Source organism: Peromyscus maniculatus, chromosome 2 (genome assembly GCF_049852395.1).
Source record: "Peromyscus maniculatus bairdii isolate BWxNUB_F1_BW_parent chromosome 2, HU_Pman_BW_mat_3.1, whole genome shotgun sequence".
Classification (NCBI taxonomy): domain Eukaryota; kingdom Metazoa; phylum Chordata; class Mammalia; order Rodentia; family Cricetidae; genus Peromyscus; species Peromyscus maniculatus.
This window is the reverse complement of record NC_134853.1, coordinates 122,568,155-122,591,679: the sequence shown is the minus strand read 5'-3', so window position 1 is coordinate 122,591,679 and position 23,525 is coordinate 122,568,155. Positions and strand designations below refer to the sequence as shown.

The 23,525-nt window shown below is 43.0% G+C and overlaps 2 protein-coding genes across 2 annotated transcripts; both read right to left on the bottom strand.

Moving 5' to 3' along the window:
- Nucleotides 1-8,257: 8,257 nt before the first annotated feature.
- LOC102919819 (PRAME family member 5-like) lies at nt 8,258-11,820 on the bottom strand. The gene is made up of 6 exons (XM_076563611.1): nt 11,534-11,820; nt 10,540-11,106; nt 10,044-10,136; nt 9,421-9,630; nt 8,631-8,697; nt 8,258-8,509 (listed from the first exon to the last, which is right to left on the bottom strand). The coding sequence occupies exons 1-6, from the start codon at nt 11,818-11,820 to the stop codon at nt 8,258-8,260; spliced, it is 1,476 nt and encodes a 491-aa protein (XP_076419726.1).
- A 9,003-nt stretch (nt 11,821-20,823) lies between these two features.
- Nucleotides 20,824-23,267, bottom strand: LOC102919512 (PRAME family member 8-like). The gene is made up of 3 exons (XM_016005731.3): nt 22,981-23,267; nt 21,934-22,527; nt 20,824-21,346 (listed from the first exon to the last, which is right to left on the bottom strand). The coding sequence occupies exons 1-3, from the start codon at nt 23,265-23,267 to the stop codon at nt 20,824-20,826; spliced, it is 1,404 nt and encodes a 467-aa protein (XP_015861217.2).
- Nucleotides 23,268-23,525: the final 258 nt, after the last annotated feature.

The following is a 23,525-nucleotide window of genomic DNA, read 5'->3' as shown; positions in this document are numbered from 1 at the left end:
TAGAGGTTTATTCTGTCTAAATTTATCTTTCTGATCATCTGTATTATTCTTTGATCACGTAAGACAAATCTTAAATTGTTATGTCAGCACAGACACTGTATGTCACTGTATGTAGTAGTGGATGATGCCTGGAGATGCATCTCTGTACTGTGGCTGGCATGAAAGACATGAGACTAGAAAACCCCATTTGGCTCTGGTTTTCTGTGTTTGGAAACTTTTTAAGCTTTCTTGGATCTTGTGTGGATCTACATTGCCCAACAGTGGGCACCATTTGTAGGTGGAAGTTTCTGTCATGACAGCTGCTCCCAAATAACCACACAGAGACTTATTATTAATTATAAATGATTGGCTGTAGCTTAGGCTCATTAGTAACTAGCTCTTATGACTTAAATTAACTTATATTTTTTATCTACCCTCTGCCATGCAGTGGTACCTTCTTTCAGCATAGCATGTTTATCTTGCTTCTCTCCTCAAAACTATTGAGACTCTGCCCTTCTCCCCCGCATCCTCCTAGTCTGTGTCTCCCACCTAATCTCTTCCTGCCCAGCTATTGGCCAGTCAACTCTTTATTATGAGAGTAATATATATTTACAATGTACAAAGATTGTGGCACAGCATTCCTCCCCAAGTTGCCTTTGGTCATAGTCTTTGTCACAGCAATAGAGAGCCACTACTGTAGTGAGATTGGGTAGCTTGGTTTTTCAAGAAAATTGCCCATTGCCACCTAAGTGTCATGTTTACTGACTGGCTGTTGTTTAGAATAGTCCCTGTTTTCCTTTTCCTGCCTCTTGAAACTGTTAACATAGCTCCTCTCTCCATCCTGCTTTGGGAAGATGAGTCTTGATCCTTTTCTTCCCCTTGGTCTTTCTGGCTACATTTCACCAATCTTACAAGAGAAGCCAGCTTTAGGTTCACTGATTTTTCATTCTCATTCTTGGATTTTTTTTTTTCTGTTAGTGCTTCCTCCACAGGTATTTATCACTCCTATCTCTAGCATGCTTCTCAAGTCATGTGCTCTTCTTCTTTTTGCTCCAAATACTGGAGCTGATGTCACATATTTGACCCACTCCCTCTAATTTAGTGATTTGGTGCCATACATTTCCTCATAAATAATACTTTATCTGGATTCACAAATTTTTTATTCTACATATTTTCATTTACACATACCTTTCTCTACTGATGCAACATTTTCCCCCATTACATATAAACACATAAGACCTATATATTTGAAAAATAAGTAGTTCTGTGGAGGTTATTAGATAGTTGTTGTAGGCAAAGAATATACTTTACTTTTAGAAGGATTACATGACTGTAATCCTTCTAAACTTATTGAGAATTGCTTTAGGGTCCCAGCTATGCCTACAAATGGTGAATATTTCATCAGAAAACTAAAACAATGTATGTTCTGTTTTTCAGAAGTTGAGCATCCCATATATTTTATTTAGGCAGCATTTCTTTTTGTTGGTATATATTGTAGATTACTTTCACCCATCATGCAGAGATATGTGTTAGAATTCCCTAACAGAATTGTGGATCCCCTAAGCAAGAAACAAAATAATGCTGAAAATAGTGGTAAAAAATAATAAGTCATACTGCTGTTATAACGTTCTTTTCTGCCGGGTGGTACTGGTGCATGCCTTTAATCTTAGCACTCGGGAGGCAGAGGCAGGTGGATCTCTGTGAGTTCGAGGCCAGCCTGGACTACAGAGTGAGTTCCAGGACAGGCACAAAAGCTACACAGAGAAACCCTGTCTCAAAAAACCAAATAAAATAAAATAAAGTTCTTTTCATAAAAAGTACTATAGTCAATGTCCTATTATTGCAGTTTTCTAAAGAGGGTACATTTAAGCAAGGGTGTTTCAGGGTTTAATAACTTGTGTGTATTATATTTATACCTGTAGCACAGTAGGCCTAATTTCTGTATGAAAAGCATTGTCTCTAAAGGGGAAAATATTTATTATTCTTCAATTATACTGGGCTCAGGATTTACATTTAACACATGGCTATGTTTCCCTCAAACTGAGATTGCATTTATTTTCCCCAAAATTTAGTACAGCTGTTTCTCTAAAACCAGATAACTGATCTCTGTGTTGTTAATGGTGCCATCTCAGTCTCCTGCTTCCTCCATCACTGCCGTTCTTCTACTTTGTGAGATTACTGTCTGTAGACTACTCTATTCAAATGGCTTACACCACAGAAAATATTATCTCTACTTTCAGGGCTTCAGAAGTGGGCATTTCTGTATTTAAGACCTTCAAAACATGACATTTGGCATTTAAAATTTATATATATATATTATAATTATATATATAATATATAATTGAATGAATACTGTGAATGCAGTCTATGAATACCACAAATGTGATTAATATCATGAGTGTAATTAATGAATATCATGAGTGTAATTTAAAAAATAAAAATTAAAAAAAAAATAAAAGATTTTAAAAAACCCTAATAAAAACACCACGTAATTTGGTACAACACTGTGTTCAAAGCAAGGCTCAAGAGGTTTATGTAGACCAGCTCATGGACTGCCTGCATTATTTATGGGGCTAATGCCCCACAAGGGCAGCATTAGAGGGCTCACTTCTCTTAGGTCATATGTCACTCAGAATGGTTCCTGGAAACTCAGTTGTCTTTAAGATCCCAGGATGTTATGAGCGAAAATATACATTGTGAAATACCTCCACCTCCCCAGCCCTGTTCAAAAGAAGTTTTCATGTAGCTCTCCATTTTTAATGTTGAAATGTTTCCATTGATGATTTTTTGACCTGGCAAATTGTAAAACCTTGGTACTTAGAATTGTTTGCTCATGTTTTATTAAATTATATCCTCTTGTGGGTCCATAAAATCTGAAGTTATTACAAATAAGTAAATGGGTTTTCTCTTAAAAAAAAAAAAAAAGAAGAAGTGGGCGTTTGTGGCTGGGTGGTGGTGGCACATGCCTTTAATCCAACACTTGAGAGGCAGAGGCAGGCGGATCTCTGAGATTGAGGCTAGCCTGGTCTATAGAGCTAGTTCCAGAGCAGCTAAGGCTACACAGAGAAACCCTGTCTGAAACAAGACAAAACAGGGTTCGGGGAGGATAGCTCAGAAGTTCAGTACTGTCTTGGAAGGCTCAATTCCATCCCCTCTCCTCTACTTGTGCACAGCCTTCCTGGTTCTGATATTGTCATCTCTCAATCTTGCTCACTCTCTGGAGGGGGATAAGACCTTGTATGAACAGCGACCTTATTAATGACAATATGTTTTTCTGGTCCTTTGAAGTCTTCAGGTTCTGGGCCAAGGATGAATTACACCAGAGGCTGCTTGTACTTGTGCAGCTCAACAAATATGGTAATCTTAAAATTCAATGACAGGTTTGATCTCAGTCCTCGGGGGAGGCTTTGCCCTGGAGGAGGTAGGAATGGGGGGTGGGCTGCGGGGAACAGGAGGGGGGCAGGAGGGGGGGAGATCAAAGGAATCTGTGGCTGATATGTAGAACTGAATTGTATTGTAAAATAAAATTTAAAAAAAAATGTAAAAGAAGGAAAAAAAACTTCAGTGCCTTTCTTGTTTCCCTGGACCACACAGGAAGCTTGAGTTCTAGCCTGAATTCCCCATAAGCAAAAATATGAGGCTAGAAAATGAAGTGGGAGGAGATTCTCAGGGAAGCTTTTTATTCCTTCTTATTTTTAAAGCTCCCTCCAAAGCAATGATTAAGATACATACATATGTCCTCATCACCTTCGTCTCTGGGATAGTTTCACCCTGTTCATTTTTTTTTTTTTTTTTTTTGGTTTTTCAAGACAGGGTTTCTCTGTGTAGCTTTGCGCCTTTCCTGGGACTCACTTGGTAGCCCAGGCTGGCCTCGAACTCACAGAGATCCGCCTGCCTCTGCCTCCCGAGTGCTGGGATTAAAGGCGTGCGCCACCAACGCCCGGCTCACCCTGTTCATTTTGAAAGCCCCCAATTTAAGGTACGACATCTGCATCTTTCTCCCATACACGTTACCTCTAAAAGGTGTACTATAGACATTGTAATTGTTTTCCATTCTAAAATGGAAAAAACACAGTGAGATACTGGAGGATGGGTGTTTGGCAAAGAAAAGAAGAGGGATTTTTTTTGTGCAATATTCCTTTACACTGTGTGAATATATGTCACTGTGATTGGTTTAATAAAAAAGCTGAATAGTCAATAGCTAGAAAAGATTAGGTTAGGGGGAGAGCCAAACAGAATGCTGGGAAGAAGGGCTGAGTCTGGAGTCACAGATGCAGAGAGAAGCAAGATAGGCATGCTGTACTGAGAGAAGGTACCAAGTCACATGGCAAAGTATAGATAATAAATATGGGTTAATTTAAATGTAAGAGTTAGCTAGTAGCAAGCCTGAGCTATTGGTCAAGAATTTGTAATTAATATTAAATCTCCACGTTGGCTATTTGGAAACCGGCAGGTAGAAAAGAAATGTCTACTAGCTTTTTTGTTTTTGTTTTTGTTTTAGATCACAATTCTGTATGTTCAAAGGAATGCTACCAGCACTGGTTTGCATGAGAATCTTCTGATTACATCACACGATGGCTGATGGAATTATGGTGGGTTTGCATGTAAGAGACACAGTATATGTAGACATACCAGAAGCCAGAGGGCAGAGAATAGGTCCTTGATTATAGCTCATTCTTGTGAGAATTAATTTTTTTTCCGGAGCTGAGGGCTGAACCCAAGGCCTTGTGCTTGCTAGGCAAGCACTCTACCACTGAACTAAATCTCCATCCTCAAGAATTAATACTTATTATATATATATTACATAACTGCAGTTATTTTTATATATTTATAACTGCAGTTGTTTTTCTTCTGTATTCAGCATTATCTTGTTATTATTATGCATGTACACCACAATGTGTGTACCACCTCATAAATTCAGTTCTTTCCTTCACCTTTACATGGTTCCAAGGACTGAACTTAAGCAGTCAAGCTTGTGTGGCAAGTGTTTTTAGCCACTGAGCTTCCCATCCTACTTCTTTTAAATTTAATTTATTTATTCATTTTACATCCTGGCTGAAGTTTCCCCTCCTTCCTCTCCTCCCATTCCCTCCCCCCATCCACTCCTCCTCTGTTTCTGTTCAGAAAGGGGCAGGCCTCCCATGGGTATCAACAAAGCATGGCATATCAAGTTTCACTAAGACTAAGCACCTCCCCTTATATTTAGGCTGGGCAAGAAAATCCAGTGTGAGGAATAGGTTCCCAAGAGCGAGCCAAAGCATTAGGGACAGCCCCTGCTCCCATAGTTAGGAGTCTCACAAATAGACCAAGGTTTCACAACTGTCACATATATGTAGAGGGCTTAGGTCAGTCCCATGCAGGCTCCCTGATGGGGATGGGAACTTGAGGGTTTGGGTTGGGGGGTGAGTGGAGGGGGAGATACTGACAGAGATGACTGGAAAATGAGAAGGGTTTTCAGAGTCAAGTAGAAACCTGACACAAGAGAAACTCCCACAAATCTACAAGAATCAACCCAACTAAGGATCCTAGCAATAATGGATGCATAGTCTGAACTGGCCATCTCCTGTTATCAGATTGGTGACTACCCCAACTGTTATCACAGAGCCTTCATCCAGTAACTGATGGAAACAGATGCAGAGATCCACAGCCAAACACTAGACCAAGCTTGGGGGATCCTAATAAACAGAGGGAGAAAGGATTGTAGGAGTCAGAAGGGTCAAGGACCTCACAAGAAAACCCTCAGAAATAACTAACCTAGCTCAAAGAAGAACACAGAGTCTGAAGCCATCCTACTTTTTATTTTTTTTTATTTGTTTATTATGTACACAGAAGAGGGTACCAGATCTCATTACAGATGGTTGTGAGCCACCATGTGGGTGCTGGGAATTGAACTCAGGGCCTCTGGAAGAGCAGTCGTGCTCTTAACCTCTGAGCCATCTCTCCAGCCCGCCATCCTACTTTTTAAAGCAGTTGTTGAGATTCTTCCCCCCACCAGAAGTAAACAGCATTCTTGTCATCAAGACTAGCAAACTGAAGCTAAGGGAAACCCCTATGTGGTGATATTTATAATCTAAGATATAAAACTTGCCTGAAGATCAGAGGACAGAGCCAGCCACTGGATTAAACACAGAGGCCAGGCAGTGGTGGCACACACCTTTAATTCTAGCACTCGGGAGGCAGAGATCTATCTCGATCTCTGTAAGTTCAAAGCCATCCTGGACTATACAAGATTAATACAGTTTAAAAGAGGAACAGCTAGACAGTGGTGGCACACACCTTTAAACCTAGTACTTGGGAGTCACATGCCTTTAATCCCAGCACTTGAGATCTTATGCCTTTGCTACCAGTATTTGGAAAACACACACGACATTAATCCCAGCACTAGGAAGGTTGAGACAGGAAGTGAAATGGCTGGGCAGAGAAAGGCGTATAAGGCATGAGGAGACAGGAACTCAGAGCCCCTTTCAACTGAGGACTCAGGCATTCAGTCAGAGGATTCGTGGAGTTGGCGAGGTGAGAAGTGGCTGTGGCTTGTTCCTTTGTCTCTCTGATCGTTCAGCATTTACCCCAATATCTGGCTCCAGGCTTTTATTAAAAGACCAATTAGGATTCGTGCAACACCCATACCAGTAGCTCTTGTTAAACCAACCTTTATCTTTCTAGTCACTGCTCTACCCAATTTTGCCCAAGCCCATGGTTTGTTTCTTTTCATTTTTAATTTTATTGATTTATTATTATTTTTCTCAAAATGATTTTTGTTATTTTATATTGATGTGTATGATGATCATGACTCCCAAGAAAATTGTATTTAATACAGTCTATGAGGGTTTGTGGAGGTTGCTGTAAAATCATAAAGTACAAAAATTTTTCCCCTCTAAATTCATGGTTAATAAGGACTTGTTTATTTGAGGAAAAAGAATTCAAACATCTATCTGTTTACACACACACACACACACATACACACATACAAAAAAAACAGTAATAACTTTAGAAAACAAATGTTAAGACTTTTTTATTTTTTATTTATTTTTTAAGCTCACAAGTCAAGATTTTAATTTATTTAATCATTTAATGTAACAATCTAAAGCATAATTTGGCATATATTTTGACTACTCCCCATCCCCCACCCCCACCCCCGACAGGATTTCTCTGTGTAGTTTTGGTGCCTGTCCTGGAACTCACTCTGTAGACCTGGCTGGCCTCAAACTCACAGAGATCCTCCTGGCTCTGCCTCCCCAAGTGCTTGGATTAAAGGTGTGTGCCACTGCATCCGGCTTATTTTGATTACTTTTAAGCAATTCATCACTTACCATTATAATGATGGACACTGACTATGAATAATTTTTTAATATATTATTTTATTTTAAAATTTTTTTCACTTTACATACCAACCACAGTTCCCTGCCCTCCTTCTGCTTTCTCCCCACCTCCCCCCTCACCCCACTCTTGTCCACTCCTCAGAGAGGGTAAGGCCTTTCATGGGGAGTCAACAAGGTCTGGTACATTAAGTTGAGGTAGGCCCAAGCCCCTCCACCCTGCATCAAGGCTAAGCAAGGTATCCCACCATAGGGAGTGGGCTCCAGAAAGCCAGGTCACACCCCAGGCATAAATCCAAGTCCCACTGCCAGGGGACCAACAAGGAGACCAGGTCTCCCAACTGTCACCCACATTCAGAGGGCCTGCTTCAGTCCTCTGCAGGTTCCCCAGCCATCCATCAAATATTAAGGCTATAACAATATTTTCCTGTAGGATATATTTGACGTGCCAACTCTCAATCACAAAAATACATGGCTACGTTCATGTCGAACGGTTCCACTCATGTGAGGGAAAGCACAGCCCTCTAGTGCAAAGCTGCTCTCGGGGTAACATGTAAATGAGACGCCTGTGCAGTGAGGGGAGGAACTACTGAAGTGATCTGAATCGGGAGAACTGTACTCCCTGCAAAGCAAGAGACTATTTCGGAGACAGCTGACAAAAGCCATGCATCTTATTGTTAAGTGAAAGAGACATCAAAATTAAAAGCAAAGCTTACAGGGTAAGACTTAAGAAAATTACTAAGGAGCATCAAAAGAAGGGAAATGGAACTAGGTGCAGGGCAGTTATGAATTAATGAAGGATAGGAGGAGGGAGGACAGTGAAAATGTGCTGGAGGTACTAGGGGAGAGGACTGAGTCCTGCTTTGATCTCTGACAAGCACCCAGGTGAAGGAATAATGGAGTAGGATTTCCCAGTTCTTCCAAGTACTTAAGAACCATCCTCCCCATTGCTGGTGTCTCTGTCATTGTCTCCTTTTCTCAGTGGATCGACTCAGGCTGGTCATCCCTGGCATCTTCATCATCATCATCACCCAGCAGGCCAGCCGCCTCAGCAGAGTCAGCGGCACCGCCTCAGACTCCATGCTCACACTGCTCTGTTCCTCTTCACTTTTCTTCTTCATCTCTTTTAGGGGTGAAATGTCGCATCTGCCTGTTTGTTCTGTTCTTTTCCATTTTTCCAGGCTTCCCTGCAGAGAATCCACTTTCTTAATGGCCTGAAGTTCAATACCTTTTAACTTTCAGACCTGGAAGAAGAACCCTGACGTAGTGGGTAGCCATTCCACCTTTGGTCTGGAAGTTCCAACCCCCATTGAGGTTTTGGTAACTATCACGCACACAAGGCGGGACCTGAAGACCCGAGATCAGGATGTGCCGCGCTCTCTTGCTGCTGGGAGCCCGGACGCTAGAGGTGCACAGAGGAGAGTTCTCCAGAGAACATCACTGAACTACTGCTGCATCTTTCCCAGAACCCTCAACCTACCTATTCCTTCATTTGTAAGTTATGCCATTAAATAAATCTCCTTATAACTACGTGGAATGGCCTTAATCATTTCACCAATACGCTGATGTCTACTCTGCACATTGAATCCACTTTTGCCTCTCTGTGGGACGTTTCCTGATACACACAGGCATTTAGAATGCACCACAGCCTGAACAATGGGAGGAAGAAGAGGGACAGATGCTGGATTACTGTATATCCAGTCATGATAATCCCAGTGAAAGTCATAGCCCAAGTCACAATAGGCTCTTAGCCTGTGACAGCCAACCTCTGTGAGCACTGATGGAGCTCTAAGTTCTATGAACCTCCACACTTTCCTAGACTGTGTTCATAATCAGGGTCTGTGTTCAAATGCCCTCTGCTCATAATCACATCACTTCCCAAGGGATGGTTCTGTCCAGAGTGTGATTTCAAGTGTCCTTTACAGTTAGTACATTGTATGAGTTAGCAGGCATCACAATGATGTGTAAGAACAGGAAGATTTATTTTTTTAATGAAGACCAATGAAAATACAGAGTAATTAAAACAAGCTTATTGCTACCTGATCCAATGAAAGGGAGTAAAATAGCTGGCTTGGCTACTCTCTTAGCAAATCAAGACAAAGCTCACAACTAAACAGTTAACAACCAGTTCATTAACTCCAGGTTCTGCAGTGTGTCTGCTACATTCTCTAGGAGAACCCGGAGATGTGTGGGACGTATCTTGGATAAGTCTACACCATTGAGGACCAGGTGTTTCAGGTGACAGAGCCTCTGACACTGTGACAAGTGTTTCAGGTCTGACTGTGAGAGCTGACAAACAGTGATACACAAGGTCTCCAAGGGGGTCTTCAGGCATCTAGGGAAAGAACAGGAAATTAGTTCTGGCTAATGAAGGACATTAGTAAGGTTGACACTGAGACAGAAGGGACCACATATGTAAAGTCAGTCTAGCCTTATGCTGAAGGTCAACACTTGGGATACAACCTGTTGGTTCCTGCTCATTAATTGTCTCCTGAGACATATACAAAAGGTGGGACAGTCTCAGACCACAGATCTGTAGCTGCCTGTCCTCACTCTGTCAAACAGAACTAAACTTTGCAACAGCAGGCTGGGAGGTCATACCCAGAGAGAACCATCACAAAAAGGTTCTGGAAACATCTCTGTATGTGTACTGCATCGCTCATCACTGTCCCTCCTCTCAATCACACCCTCTATACCTGATTTCAGTGCTCCACCTTTGAAACTAATGGTACCCCACCCCAGCATCACCCATTTCCACCTACTAAGTCTCTACCTGTGCTCGTATTATCCTTCTCTCTGAGAGAGTTCAAGGCTGACAGAGGATCCAACACAAGTTGGTCCCTGTTCATAGAGATGTGAGTACAGAGCTCCTTAGGATCCTGTGTAGGTGTGAGTTGTCCACACCTCAGGGCCTGCGAATCTGTCCAGTCCCCTCCCATTACTGTAGCCAGGATCTCAAGGAGGAATATTCAGAGCACACTCACTGGGTCTGACCCACCCAATGGACCTGCTTTCAAGGCAGCTCTCTAAACATCTCCTACCCCAGCTCTGACTCTGCTAAATGAATGGTCAGTTACAAAGGAAGCAACTCCACCCTTAGATACTGTAATGAGTCCATCATTCTAAAATCCAGTGTCACACACACCCCAGGGGACAACTAATGCTGAAGCAAAGGGAAAAGGTTTGCTGTCACAGAAGAAACAGCTCTCCATCCTTCCTTACCTGAACAAATGTTTCCTGTGGTCAGAGGAAAAGGAGACTCCATTCATAGAGAAATGCTGGAGACAGTTGAGTTTGGAGAACTGAGAAAGGACCTTGATAGCACACTTCTCCTCTGTGTCTGTCAGTATTTACAACCCTGTGTGTGCCCAAGTAGATCTGAGTTAGACAAAATTTGTGAAGATTTCTCATACGGCCAAGGCAAGATGCAAAGTGACCCAGGAAGGGTAGAACCTGGTTTGTGGATAGTTCCAATTCCTCGATATAGTAGGGATGGAAAATGTCCAAGACTTTCTTGATAATCTCCACAGGGAGGTCACAAATAGTCATCCTCAGACAGCAGAGCCGCACAGAGCCTTTTCTCTGCTGGGCCCACTGCAACAAGCATGTTTGGTGTTCTTTCAGCTGGAAACTGAAGCTAAAGTCAGTGACCACCTTCAAACGCGGCCCCAGCGCGTATCTAGGAAGGTCCCTCCCTACTTGCTTCTCACTCCCAGTCTCTGTTGAGTGGGCTTCTTCCTGTGTTCTAGTCCAGACATCCAGGAAATCGTGGTGCACATTCCTCAAGTCAAGGACTTGCAGCTTCCACCGTCTGGGAGGGAAAAGGAAGGAGTTTCATAATGTAAACCAGGAACTGACGCAGAGACAGTTTATGTCCCACTTCCCTATTGTCAGCTCCAACACAGCCCCTCTCCCCTGCCAGGCCAGGACTCTTAGCCTGAACTGCATCTGGAGACCTTCCTCCCTCCCTCCATTCAGTCTAGACTTGGGTCTCTTTCACATCAAATGCCTATAGGAGAGCCAGGGGAAGGCTCATCCCGCTATGGCTTCATGGACTCTGAGCTGTCCTCCACTCCTGACTGCCATTTATATCAGCTCTCAACTTGAATAGAAGTTCTACAGACTTCCAAGTTGTAGCAACAGAAGCCTCTGTCCACTTTGACCCCATTCTCCTCACCTCACCTGAATTTACCACTGGCTCAGTGACTACCCTTCTCTTCTCCTTGGGCCTTGCTTACCTGGGACGAACCTTCTGTGACTGCAGCATGTCTAGGCCATCCAGAACAGCTTGCAATGCCTCCACATCCGGGGTCTTCATCAGGGCCCCCACAGGGAGACAAGAAAAGGGCCAGGCTGCCACCATTGCCTTCAATAGTCCCATGTGTCTACCGTCGAAGGCCTCCTTGAACAGCGGTGGGAAGAAATTTGTGGGCATGGACTCCAGGGCAGAGATGGCCAAGGCCTGGTTGCTCAGCAGGGTCTGCACTGCCAGCTGCTGGAGTGTGGGTGTGTTCTTGATACTCATGCTGATAGATTTTCGGTCAGGAAGAACCTGGGCAAGCATTTAGGAGACATATATTCAGCTTATGTTTTGGGAATTCCTACTTCTCACATGTTGCAGGAACCAGAGGATCAGAGTCCTTGGTCTGGCAATAATGGAGAACTCTATTGTACCATCTGGTGGTGTCAAGCCAAGCTTCCATCACTCTCAGCATGTGGAGTCTCTTATAAGCCCCCACACAGGCACAAATTGATTATTGTCCCACCGGGTAATCGAAGTTAGAAGGGCTATTCAGTAGCATGCAGACTGACCAGACCCTTGGTGCAGGAAAAGACACTGACCATCTTTCCAGGCTCTCCAGAAAATACAATGCTGATGCCACCTGGCCGACCCACCCTCATTGTGCTTTCAACAAACTGATCCCTCCTGGGATGGACTGAAAAGAATTTGTAAAATGCTGTGAGTCCACACTACTTCTAAATGCTTTAGAGACGGGTGTGGAGGTACTGAGCTATATTATACTCATTTGGGGGAGGAGGTAAAAGGTCTTTAAATTTATGGGCATCAGGCCACACAGTCAGAACATGTCTGGAATGCAAGACTTGCAACTTTCCCCAACAAAACTAAAAATCATGCTATTGAAAGAGAACACCTGTAAAATGACAGTCTTAGATGAGAAGCCAGGTGTACAAGGATGATTTCCCGTGGTACCTTGGGGTCTATAGAGGAAGAAGGAGATGAGAAAAAAAATCTACCAATATTTTTAAGTTTTTGTTTCAACTTTAAAATATGTGTAGCCTGTGATGGAGGCTTGAGTGGAATTGGCTAAACTTCCAAACCCGAATGGATTTCACTCATTATGTATCCCACGCTGCCCCTACTCTCCAAGCTCCTCCTCTCTGTCATTAGGTGTGTTGGAATTGTATTTTTTTTTAACCATAGGTGGCTGGTGCACTCTGCATTTAAAACATTGCATAAATGTTACCAAGTGGGAGCCTATAATCCCATCTCTTTGGAGGAAGAGTTTGGAGGATTCCAGGTCAGACTAATCTAATAGGTGTATTTCAGGCTAGTTCAAGTTAGGGGGATATCAAAGAAAATATAATTTAAAATGTCTTCATCAAAGTTGCTTAGTAGCAGGGTTTGATAACAAGTGCTGTACCATTCAAAGACAATTGCAGGTCATCTATTTCATTTTGTTTAATTTGATGTAGAGGTAAGGTCTCTTCATACAGTCAAGTACAGCCTGGAATGTGATCTTTTGTGCTCAAGGCCTTCATTCTGGGTACAGGTGTGGCTGTTATATGCAACCTGGCATGTGTGTGTGTGTGTGTGTGTGTGTGTGTGTGTGTGTGTGTGTGTGTGTGTGTGTGTGTATAATCACTCTCAGACTATGTCTAGTCAAACAGTCAAGGCTGAAGCAACCACATCTTAACAGCTTCTGTTCCAGACCGGCTGGGATTCATGGCTTGTGTTCATCAAGCCATCCCCAGGACTGTTTGTAAGCTACAGTTAAGAGGGAAATTCAGTTCATAGCACTGCAAACCCATAACCTGTGGAACATACTTTAAGAGACTACAGGATGATTAAATTACAAAGAGGATCCTAACTCTAATTCCAGAATGAGCAATGAAAACTGGTCAGAGACAATAGATTAAGAGTTCAAGTTCTACCTAGCCTATTTTGACCCCTCTCAAAAAACCCAAATGAGCCAAAGAAACTAACATGTAAACTCCTATGTGAAGGTCATTTTCATTAAAACCAAACTACACCAAATCTAAAAATTTTAAATTTTAATCTGGAAGCTTCTGGAAATGTAGCTTAGTTGGTGATAAGGCTAGACCAGCACACACTATGCCTGATGGAGGTGAGTGACTTACCTGATATGGACACTGGTTACAGGCTTCTATTCCCAGCAAGGCCAGGCAGTGACTCCAGGCTCCAGGACTCTGAGGTTCTATTCTCCTAGGCCTCCTCTGACCCTTTTATACCGTTTCCTCCTCACCCCTCCCCGGCAGCCCCACCCCTCTACTAAAATCTTATATCTGATTGGTCCAATGAGTCTCTGCCCACTTAATCCTGTTAATGATTGATTTTTTTTCTACTGTAGGTTGATTGAATCAGACCTATCCTGTGAAAACAAAAGCACTAAAATAGAAAGTCAATATTTCATTGCTTGAAGATTGACTTATTTGTATGTGTATATTTACATGAGCACATTTATGTATGCATATATTTTGGTGTGTGTGGTTTTAGTGTCTATGTGAGTGTTTCAGTGTGGTTTTTATTTTGTGTGTATTTGAGTGTGTAGTGAGTTTTAGGCTAGCTGAATGCTACATGGTAAGTTTTTGTCTGAAAAAAACAACAACACAATAAAAACCAAACACAAAACAAAACCACACCACATGAACATGTTTCAGATGAGAAAGGGCTGAGGTGGGTGGACGGAACTTGTGGTCCTCACTAGCAAGAAGCTTAATTGGGGCAATGGCTTGATGGAGGACTGTAAAACCATCAAGAGTGAAATGGACACTTTATCTCAAAGTGTGAAAAATCAACAGCAATGCATGATGAGATGAAAGTCAACCAAACAATAAAGCTTTATTAATACACCTGTGTCATCCTGAACGAGGTGCACACTCTTGATCTTAGCACTCCACAAGCTCAGGCAGATGATCTCTGTGAGTTTCAGCCAACCTGACCCACACAATGAGAAACTGTCAAACAACAGCATCAAATTCCGAACAGAAAACAGAGGTGCCTCTCTTGAAGAAAACAGTAGAAACTCCATGCACCAATGGTCTTTCAGAATTCCCCTACCAAGCAACCCCAAGTAGGCTCAGTAGGTAAGGCACTTACATCCAGCCTGCAGACCTGAGTTTGATTTCTGGAATCCACAGAAGGAGAACAGACTCCTGGAAGGTTTCCTCTGACCTCCACATGTGTACCATGGCATATGGCCCATCCACCAGTAAATAATTGTAGGAATTGTTTTCGAATTTCCTTTTCCCAACAGCAGGGAAGCAGAGAGGCAGCACTAGGCTAGGACTGGTCTTTATGACATCTGCTGGGCACATTCAAATTCAGGGGAGAGAGCTGTAGTATCAGGAGTTCAAGGTCATGCTTCCTCATATAGTAAAAGATAGAAAAATCAGGAAAATTGATTCAATTAGAAATCAAATCATTTCGGTGACCATGTTGTTACCATTGGGGTTAGCTCTTTGCCATATAGAAGATACTACCTCATATTGGATACCATGGTCCACAGGCTCTTACATTCTTTCTGCCCCTTCTTCCTGCTTGTTCCCTGAGTCTTAGGTGTAGGGGTTGGGTTTTAGATGTATTGACTGGGTATAGACACCCCACTGTTATTTAGTCTCTCCTTTTTCACCAGTATGGATTTCTGTGATGGACTCCATCTGCTTCAAGCAAACAAACAAACAAATATCTTTTTCCATACTGGGTAGAGCTACACTTCTCTGTGAATACAAGAATGGATAATAAGAATCCAGTTGGTACACACACTTGCATAGAAATGGGGCAGTAGTGGCTTCTCCTCTAGGGTCTACAACCTCACCAGACACAGGGAGGTGGCTAGGTTTCTAGTGGCAGGCATACATTCCACCCTTTTGAGAAGTCCAGTTAGGTAGCTGTTGGTCATCTCTGAGACGTGAGTGTCATATCTTGACACTCAAATCTATCTTGACATTATCTTGTCCTGCTATGGTGATTCATAAGCTTCACAACCAATAGGACTTTTCATTGACTTTCTCCCTAGTGGCTTGCATAGCACCTTTGTCCGTAGAACTTCCAGGTCATGGGCTGGAGAGATGGCTCAGAGGGGAAGAGCACTGGCTGCTCTTCCAGAGGTCCTGAGCTCAATTCCCAGCAACCACATGGTGGCTCATGACCATCTCTAGTGAAAGCTGGTGCCCTCTTCTGGCCTGCAGGCATACATGTAGACAGAACACTGTATACATGTTAAATAAATTAATCTTAAAAAATAAAAAGCCAAGTTACAATGCAGTAACCAGACTTCATTGGAGAAACCATGCCAACCAGCCAGACCTCCTCCAAGAATATAAAAAGTATTCAACATTGTGTAAAACCCTGTAACAATGCAGGATTTTCTTCTTTTGTTCTTTCTCTGTGGTAGAATATAATTTAAAGTGTGTTTCGTTTGTTTATGTTGCATTTGTCTAACCCTGTGAAGCTGTGATATTGTGTCTGTCTAAAACACCTGATGGTCTAATAAAGAACTGAATGGCAAACAAACAAACAAACAACAAAAAAAAAAACTTCCAGGTCAGTTCCAGCTTCCTTCCTACCAGTCTTGTGTCCAAAGTGTGTGGTGCCTTTAGCAATAACTCTGACTTTCAAGTTCTGGGATGCAACCGAGGGCAATGGCAATAATCTCTATGGTTTAGAATGGTCTCCTGGAATGTCCTGACATTACATGCATCACATGAGTGCAGGCAAACACTCATACACACAAAATAAACATAAATGAATCTTCAGAAACCCCTGGGTGTAGTGATATACTGTGTACCCTAATAAAATTTGCCTGAAGATCAGAGCATAGAACAAGCCACTAGATTAACATAGAGGCCAGGCAATGGTGGCACACACCTTCAATCCTAGCACTGGGGAAGCAGAGATCCATCTGGATCTCTGTGAGTTCAAAGCCACCAAAGACTACATAAAATTGACTCAGTCTAGGACAGAAACAGAGCCAGGCAGTGGTGGCACACACCATTAATTCCAGCACTTGAGATCTCATACCTTTTTATTTATTTATTTATTTATTTATTTATTTATTTATTTATTTATTTATTTTGGTTTTTCGAGACAGGGTTTCTCTGTGTAGCTTTGTGCCTTTGCGCCTTTCCTGGAACTCACTTGGTAGCCCAGGCTGGCCTCGAACTCACAAAGATCTGACTGGCTCTGCCTCCCTAGTGCTGGGATTAAAGGCATGCGCCACCACCGCCCTGCTGAGATCTCATACCTTTAATCCCAGTATTTTGGAAGCACACATGCCATTAATCCCAGCACTAGGAAGGAAGTGATGGCTGGGTGGAGAAAGGTATATAGGTATGCGGAGAGAGGAACTAGAGCCTTTTCAGGATGCGGAGTCTGAGAAGTGGGATGTGACAGCGACTTGTTCCTTTGTCTCTCTAACCTTTCAGCATTTACCCTAATTTCTGGCTCTGGGATTTTTAATTATAAGGCCAATTTAGCAATTCGTGTTACACCTGAAAGTGGGGATAGCTCAACTTCTCTCCCTATCTGTACCCCTTTAATTTCCTTCTCTCCCCTTATTGCTCCAGCTGGTCCTTCAAGCACAATATTGAAAAGGAGTGGGAATAGTGGACATCCCTGTCTAATCCCTGACTTCACTGGAATTCCTTCAAGTTTCTCTCCATTTAACATGATATTGGCTGTGGGTTTCTCACATAGAACTTTTCTTGTATTGAAGTCTCTTTCCTGTCCGCCTAATTTTTTGGACTTTTATCATCAAGGCATGTTAGATTTTGTTTGTTTCTTTCTTTCTTTTGTTTTGTTTTTAGAGACAGGGTTTCACTGTTAGATTTTGTTTGTTTGTTTGTTTCCTTTGTTTTGTTTTTTGAGACAGGGTTTCTCTGTGTAGCTTTGCGCCTTTCCTGGATCTTGCTCCATAGACCAGGCTGGCCTTGAGCTCACATAGATCCACCTGCCTCTGCTGTGAGTGCATGTTGGATTTTTTAAAAGGCTATTTCCACTTCCATTGATATAATTAAGTGACTTTTGTCTTTCAGTCCATTTATTTATTTATTTGACATTTATTGACATGTGTATGTTGAACCATTTCTGAATTTTGGAGATAAATGATAATAGTGTATAATCTTTTTAGGCATGCCTGTGTTTCCAAGTATTGCATTAATGTACTTGGATCTATGTTCATCAGGGATATTCACTTATTTTTTTTTTATTGTTGTTGTCTCTTTACCTGGTATTGCTATTACAGTCATGCTGGCTCTGTAGAAGGAATTTAGGGATGCTCCATCTGGATTTTTTTGTTTTGTTTTAATAGTTTAAGAAGGATTGACTGCAGTTCTCATTTGAATGGCTGCTTGGATTCTGTTTTAAATCCATCAGGCTCTAGATGTTCTTTAGCCAGAAGGATTTTTATTACCATATCAATTTCTTCATTTGTTATGGGACTGTTTAGGTGGATGACTTCCTCCCCCACCCCTTTGGTTTTTTTGAGGCAGGGTTTCTTTATGTAGCCTTGGCTGTCCTGGAACTCACTCTGTAGACCAGACCAGCCTCTGCCTGCCAGATGCTGGGATAAAAGGCATGTGCCACCACCGCTCAGCTTTGAGTTGTTGGCGTCTGTTTTTTTTTTAATTCTATTTTTTTCATTTTATAAAATCTTTATTGACAAATAATTCACATTGTATACAATTTGCCAGTTTGCACAATTTGATAGACTTTAGTCCAGCATCCTCATAGGCCCATAATACTATTTTAGTTTTACTAAACATGAGATCTTATTTAAAAATACCACTTTCTATTTTAGAACATTGCTGTCTTCAATTTCATATACATATATATGTATGGTGATTACATTCCACGTTATTTTTTTTAAAGATTTATTTATTTATTATGTATATAGTGTTCTGTCTGCACACACCCCTGCAGGCCAGAAGAGGGCACCAGATCTCACTATAGATGGTTGTGAGCCACCATGTGGTTGCTGGGAATTGAACTCAGGACCTTTGGAAGAACAAGCAGTGCTCTTAACCTCTGAGCCATCTCTCCAGCCCATATAGTTTTTTTTTTTGTTTGTTTGTTTTTTTTTTGTTTTTTTTCGAGACAGGGTTTCTTTGTGTAGCTTTGCGCCTTTCCTGGAACTCACTTGGTAGACCAGGCTGGCCTCGAACTCACAGAGATCCGCCTGCCTCTGCCTCCCGAGTTCTGGGATTAAAGGCGTGCGCCACCACCGCCCAGCTCACGTTATTTTTTTAATGAACATAATATTTGCAATTGTAACCATTTTTACATTCACAATTCAGTGGCATGAATTACTTTCAAGACATTTATTACACTCAGGATATTCATTAATTATACTCATGATATTAATTACATATCTGGTATTCATTGATTACATACACAGTATTCATTCAGTAACTATATTTATGATATGATTTATTACATTCATGTTATTATGTCTTGATACTATTGTCCTTATGTGGGGCTTTTCCATCACACCAAACAGAAACTCTGTACTTACGAAATCATTGCTCTATATTTCTTTCTCTTCCATCTTGAGATAACGTCTAATCTTTCTGTATCTATGAATTTATATATTCTATATATTTCATATAATACAATTCTATACTATTTATCCTTTTTGGTGGTGGCGCATGCCTTTAATCCCAGCACTCAGGAGGCAGAGGCAGGTGGATCTCTGTGAGTTCAAGGCCAACCTGGTCTACAAAGCGGGTTGTTGACTTCTAATTGGATTAATTTTGGTGGTTTGGCTGAATCTCAAAAACCACCTATTTCTTCTAGGTTTTCTAGCTTCATGGAGCTTCATGGAGTTTTTTGCAATAATATACAATTACTCTTACAATATTAAACTATCCTGGATCCCTTGGGAGCTGTTGTAATGTGTCCCTCTTCAACTCTGACTCTGTTATTTGGGTCCCATCTTGCTTTCTTTGGGTTAGTTTGGGCCTAAGTTCTGTCAGTCCTGTTTATATTCCCCCCAAAAAACCACCTCTTAAACTTGTTGATTCTTGGGCCAGGTGGTGGTGGTACGTGCCTTTAATCCAAGCACTAGGGAGGATGAGACAGGAGGATGTCTGTGAGTTCAAGGCCAACCTGATCTATAGACCAAGTTCCAGCACAGGCTTCAAAGCTACAGAGAAACCCTGTCTCAAAAAAACAAAACAAAACAAAACAAAAAAAGATTGCTGATTCATTTTTTTTGTCTCTATTCATTAAATATTTGTTGTCAGTAATGTTTTTGTTTTTCAAGACAGGGCTTCTCTGTATAGAGCCCCACCTATCTTGGAACTCATTCTGTAGAGTATGAGTATGGCCTAGAACTCAGAAGTCAGGCTTCTGTCTCCTCCTGCTGGGATTAAAGGTGTGCACCACCAGGACTCACTCTATTTCATTAGTTTCTACTCTGGTTTTTCTTATCTTTTGCTGGCCACTAGGTTTGGATTTGGTCTATTCTTATTTCCACAATGTTTAGTTGAATCATTCAACTATTTATTTGTGCTTTTCAGGTTTTTTTTCCTAGGCTCTTAGGGCTTTAAATTTCCCTCATAGGTTTGCTTTCAATGTTTCTGAGATGTGGTGTAGTGTATTCTAATTTCCCTTTAGTTCCAGGAAATTCTCTTTCTTTCCTTCTTCCTTTCCTTCTTCCTTCCTTTTTCCTTTGACCTATTCATCATTCAGTAACAAGTTTTACTATGCATGATTTTTTGTACATGACTAGAGTTTTTATGTCAATTTTTAGATGTATGGCAATGTGTTTAGATAGTGTAAAGGTCTCACTTGCTCATCATCGTTGGTTCCAGTGTATTTTGATGCCTTGAGTTCTTGGGGCACACTCTCACTGATCAGAAAGTTCCGTGTCATTCCCTTCACAGAGAAGAAATCTCAAGACCTTAAAAATGGTGCCAAGAATAGTGGCCAAGAAGGACCTCAGATGGTGACCATCCAGCTTCTCAGGGTCTGACAATTAAATCAAAACCCTACCACTCAGCACAACAACTTCATTAACATGTACTACTAGAAGCTTTTTTTAGAAAAACCAAATTTTATTTAACTCTTAAGTCACTTGCCCCCATGGTCCCATTGTTCTCCATGTCAACTTTCCCCTTACAAATAAATGAACTGCTCATCATATTCCTAATCCCCTCTGTCACATAACTTCTGTGTCTGTTTGATGAGACACCCATCCTTTGGACTTCACCTCCCAGTGCCCAGAAGCAACCCTGTTCCATCTGCCCACAAAGATAAATCTGGTCTCTAGTGATAATACACAAAACAAGCACCAGCAGCAAAGTAGACAGATTTGGGCTGCCTTATGGCCCTGAGACTATCCATGAGCTCAGAACAATGCTGGGCAAATCTATCCCTGAAAACATGACCCGTGTCATCATAGCTCTCCAAAGGGGCAGGGTACATCTCCAGGAGCAGCTCGCTCAGATTTGCTGTGTGGTGGAAAAGGTCCCGAAGGACAGCCATGGATATGTCATTGTCAAGGAAGTTGATCTTTGTGAGCTGGGTGCACTGGCTTAAGACAGGCAGGATGGCACTGAGCTGGGAGACCTTCATCCTACAGCCTTCCAATTCCAGGGTCTTCAGAGTGGCTGCAACTCTCTCCAGAAGAAGACGGAGGGGCCCAGTACTTAAACAAGACAACACCACACTGCTGAGGTTCAGGTGTGTGAGCTGATGTAGGTTCAGACTCAAGGGTAGATGATTCAAGTCGGCCTGCGAGAGCTGGGAGTGAGTGATGGACAGGGTCTCCAAGGGGGTCTTCAGGCACCTAGGTAGAGATAAGAGATGAGTTCTGGCAGGTGGAGTTGGAGAGTGTTAGTGACAGGGTTGACATGAGATAGACAGGTTAGTATTGTTCAAGTTCAGTGTGACACGTGACAGACATGCACATCAGGATGCTGGCAATGTCTTCTCACTCGAGTCAGAGCTGAACACCAAGATGAGTGAACACCATGGTGGGACTGGTTCAGTACATGCGCACTGATGGTCCTTTACTAAAGCAAAAACTCCAGTACTGGCCCCCTCAGGGCTACAGAGCACACACACACCAGTCAAGACCTAGTTACACACCTGGGATGTCTCTGCAGAGCATCCTGATGCCTGCATCAGCAGCAGATTCGATCCCTCTTCATGCTGTGTCACCCCAGCCTCAGGCTCCACCCTAGTGCAAGAATTTCCACAGCTACTCAACCTCGACCAAGGACCCACACGGAGACAGATGCAGACTGCCATTCCCTCCCAGAGTCTCCAGCCCTGTTGGATCCAGTGTGCCTGGCAGATATCGAGGGCCCTCTATAATCTGCAGAGCCCAGAGAAAGGTTTTGCTCTGGTCTGCAGGACAGCTTCCCATCTTACCTTAGCAAGGTTTCCAGGTTGTCTTTCAGAAAGTAAATGCCATTCATATAGAGATGCTGCAGACAGTCCAGGTTGGGGAACTGAGGAACAGGCTCGGTGACACACTTCTTCATGTCTGGTAGGGCACAGTTACCACTTAAAGCAGTCTGCTGGGTTCCCAGGACAGGGAGTTTGCAAAGATTTCCCAGCTGTCCCAGGCAATGTGCAAACCAGGCCTGGCTTCCCTGTGGCCACCAGGAATTCAGTTCCAACTCCTGGAGACGGTCTCTGTCTAAAATGTTCAGGATCCCTATGACAGTGTAGACGTGTGACTCTCTGATCTTCAGCTCCCTGCAGCACAGCTGCACTGAGCCTTTTCTCTGCCTGGCCCACTTCAACAAGTATTTGTCAGTTTCCTTGAGATGCTCCCCACAGAGGTCAAAATCCGCCAACACCCTCAAGGGCTGCTTCACCCCACACTCTGGCTGCTGCTCCTCCGTGGTTTCCTTCTGACTCAGGACCGGTGGGGTGTAGCTGACATCTATGCCTCCAGTCTGTTCATCCCAGAAGTCCTGGTGCACTTTCTGCAAGTCAAGCACTTGGAGTTTCCACCTCCTGGGAAAACAGGCAGAAATCAGAGCTCGGATCAGACCCCACATAGTCCGCTGTTCTTGACATCTCAACTCTCCCTTTCGCTAATCTTCTGTCAGAGAGGTCGCTGTGTTTCCCGCACTGGGCATCCAGCCGTGGCCTCAGGCCCCAGGAAGGGCTCTTGGCCTTACTGGCATTTTAGCTCTGCTTTATTGCCCTCTCCCATGTTCCCCTTGAGTCCTGACGAATCCCACTTTGTCTTGAGGCCCAGGCCCACTCCTCTGTGGCTGTATCAGAACTAAGCTGCCCTCCACACCTGACAGCCTTTTTTGTAGCCTCTGCAAGAGCTGAGGCCTCTGCAGTCCTCCACACTGGTGCGGTGAGAAGCCTCAGATCCACATTTGATCACACTCTCTCTTCCCCACCCTAGTTGTCCCCTGACTGAACCTCCAGGACCATTAGAAGGGTCTTGCCTACCTGGGGCGCACCTTCTGGGTCACCAGAAAGTCCAGGGCATCCAGCACAGCCTTCAAAGTCTCCATGTGTGAGATGGTCGGCAGGGCCCCCATGGAGAGGCGGTGAAAGGGCCAGGCTGCCACCATTGCCCTCACAAGGTTGGTCTGTCTGCCAGTGAAGGCCTCCTTGAACAGCGGCGGGAAGAACTCTGTGGGCAGGTACTCCAGGGCAGAGATGGCCAAGGCCTCATCCTTTAGCAGCCACTGCACTGCCTGCTGCAAGGATGTGTCTTGGGCCAGGTCACTCATCTTTGTAGATCCTCAGGGTCCAGAATCTTGAAGAGGCCTCCAGGAAAGAACATCTTTTCAGGCTAAGGCTTAGGAAGCCCTTCTCCCCCATTAAAGAAATCACTCAAGGGTACAGCCTCACCTATGACAGGACCTCAGTACCTGATACTCAGTTTACCTCATGCCACTCACTATTTGCTGGTATCAAAACTCAGAATTACCCATGTGATCACACATTCCCCACAGCCACCGCACCCCTCCAGCCCACTCCCACTCGGA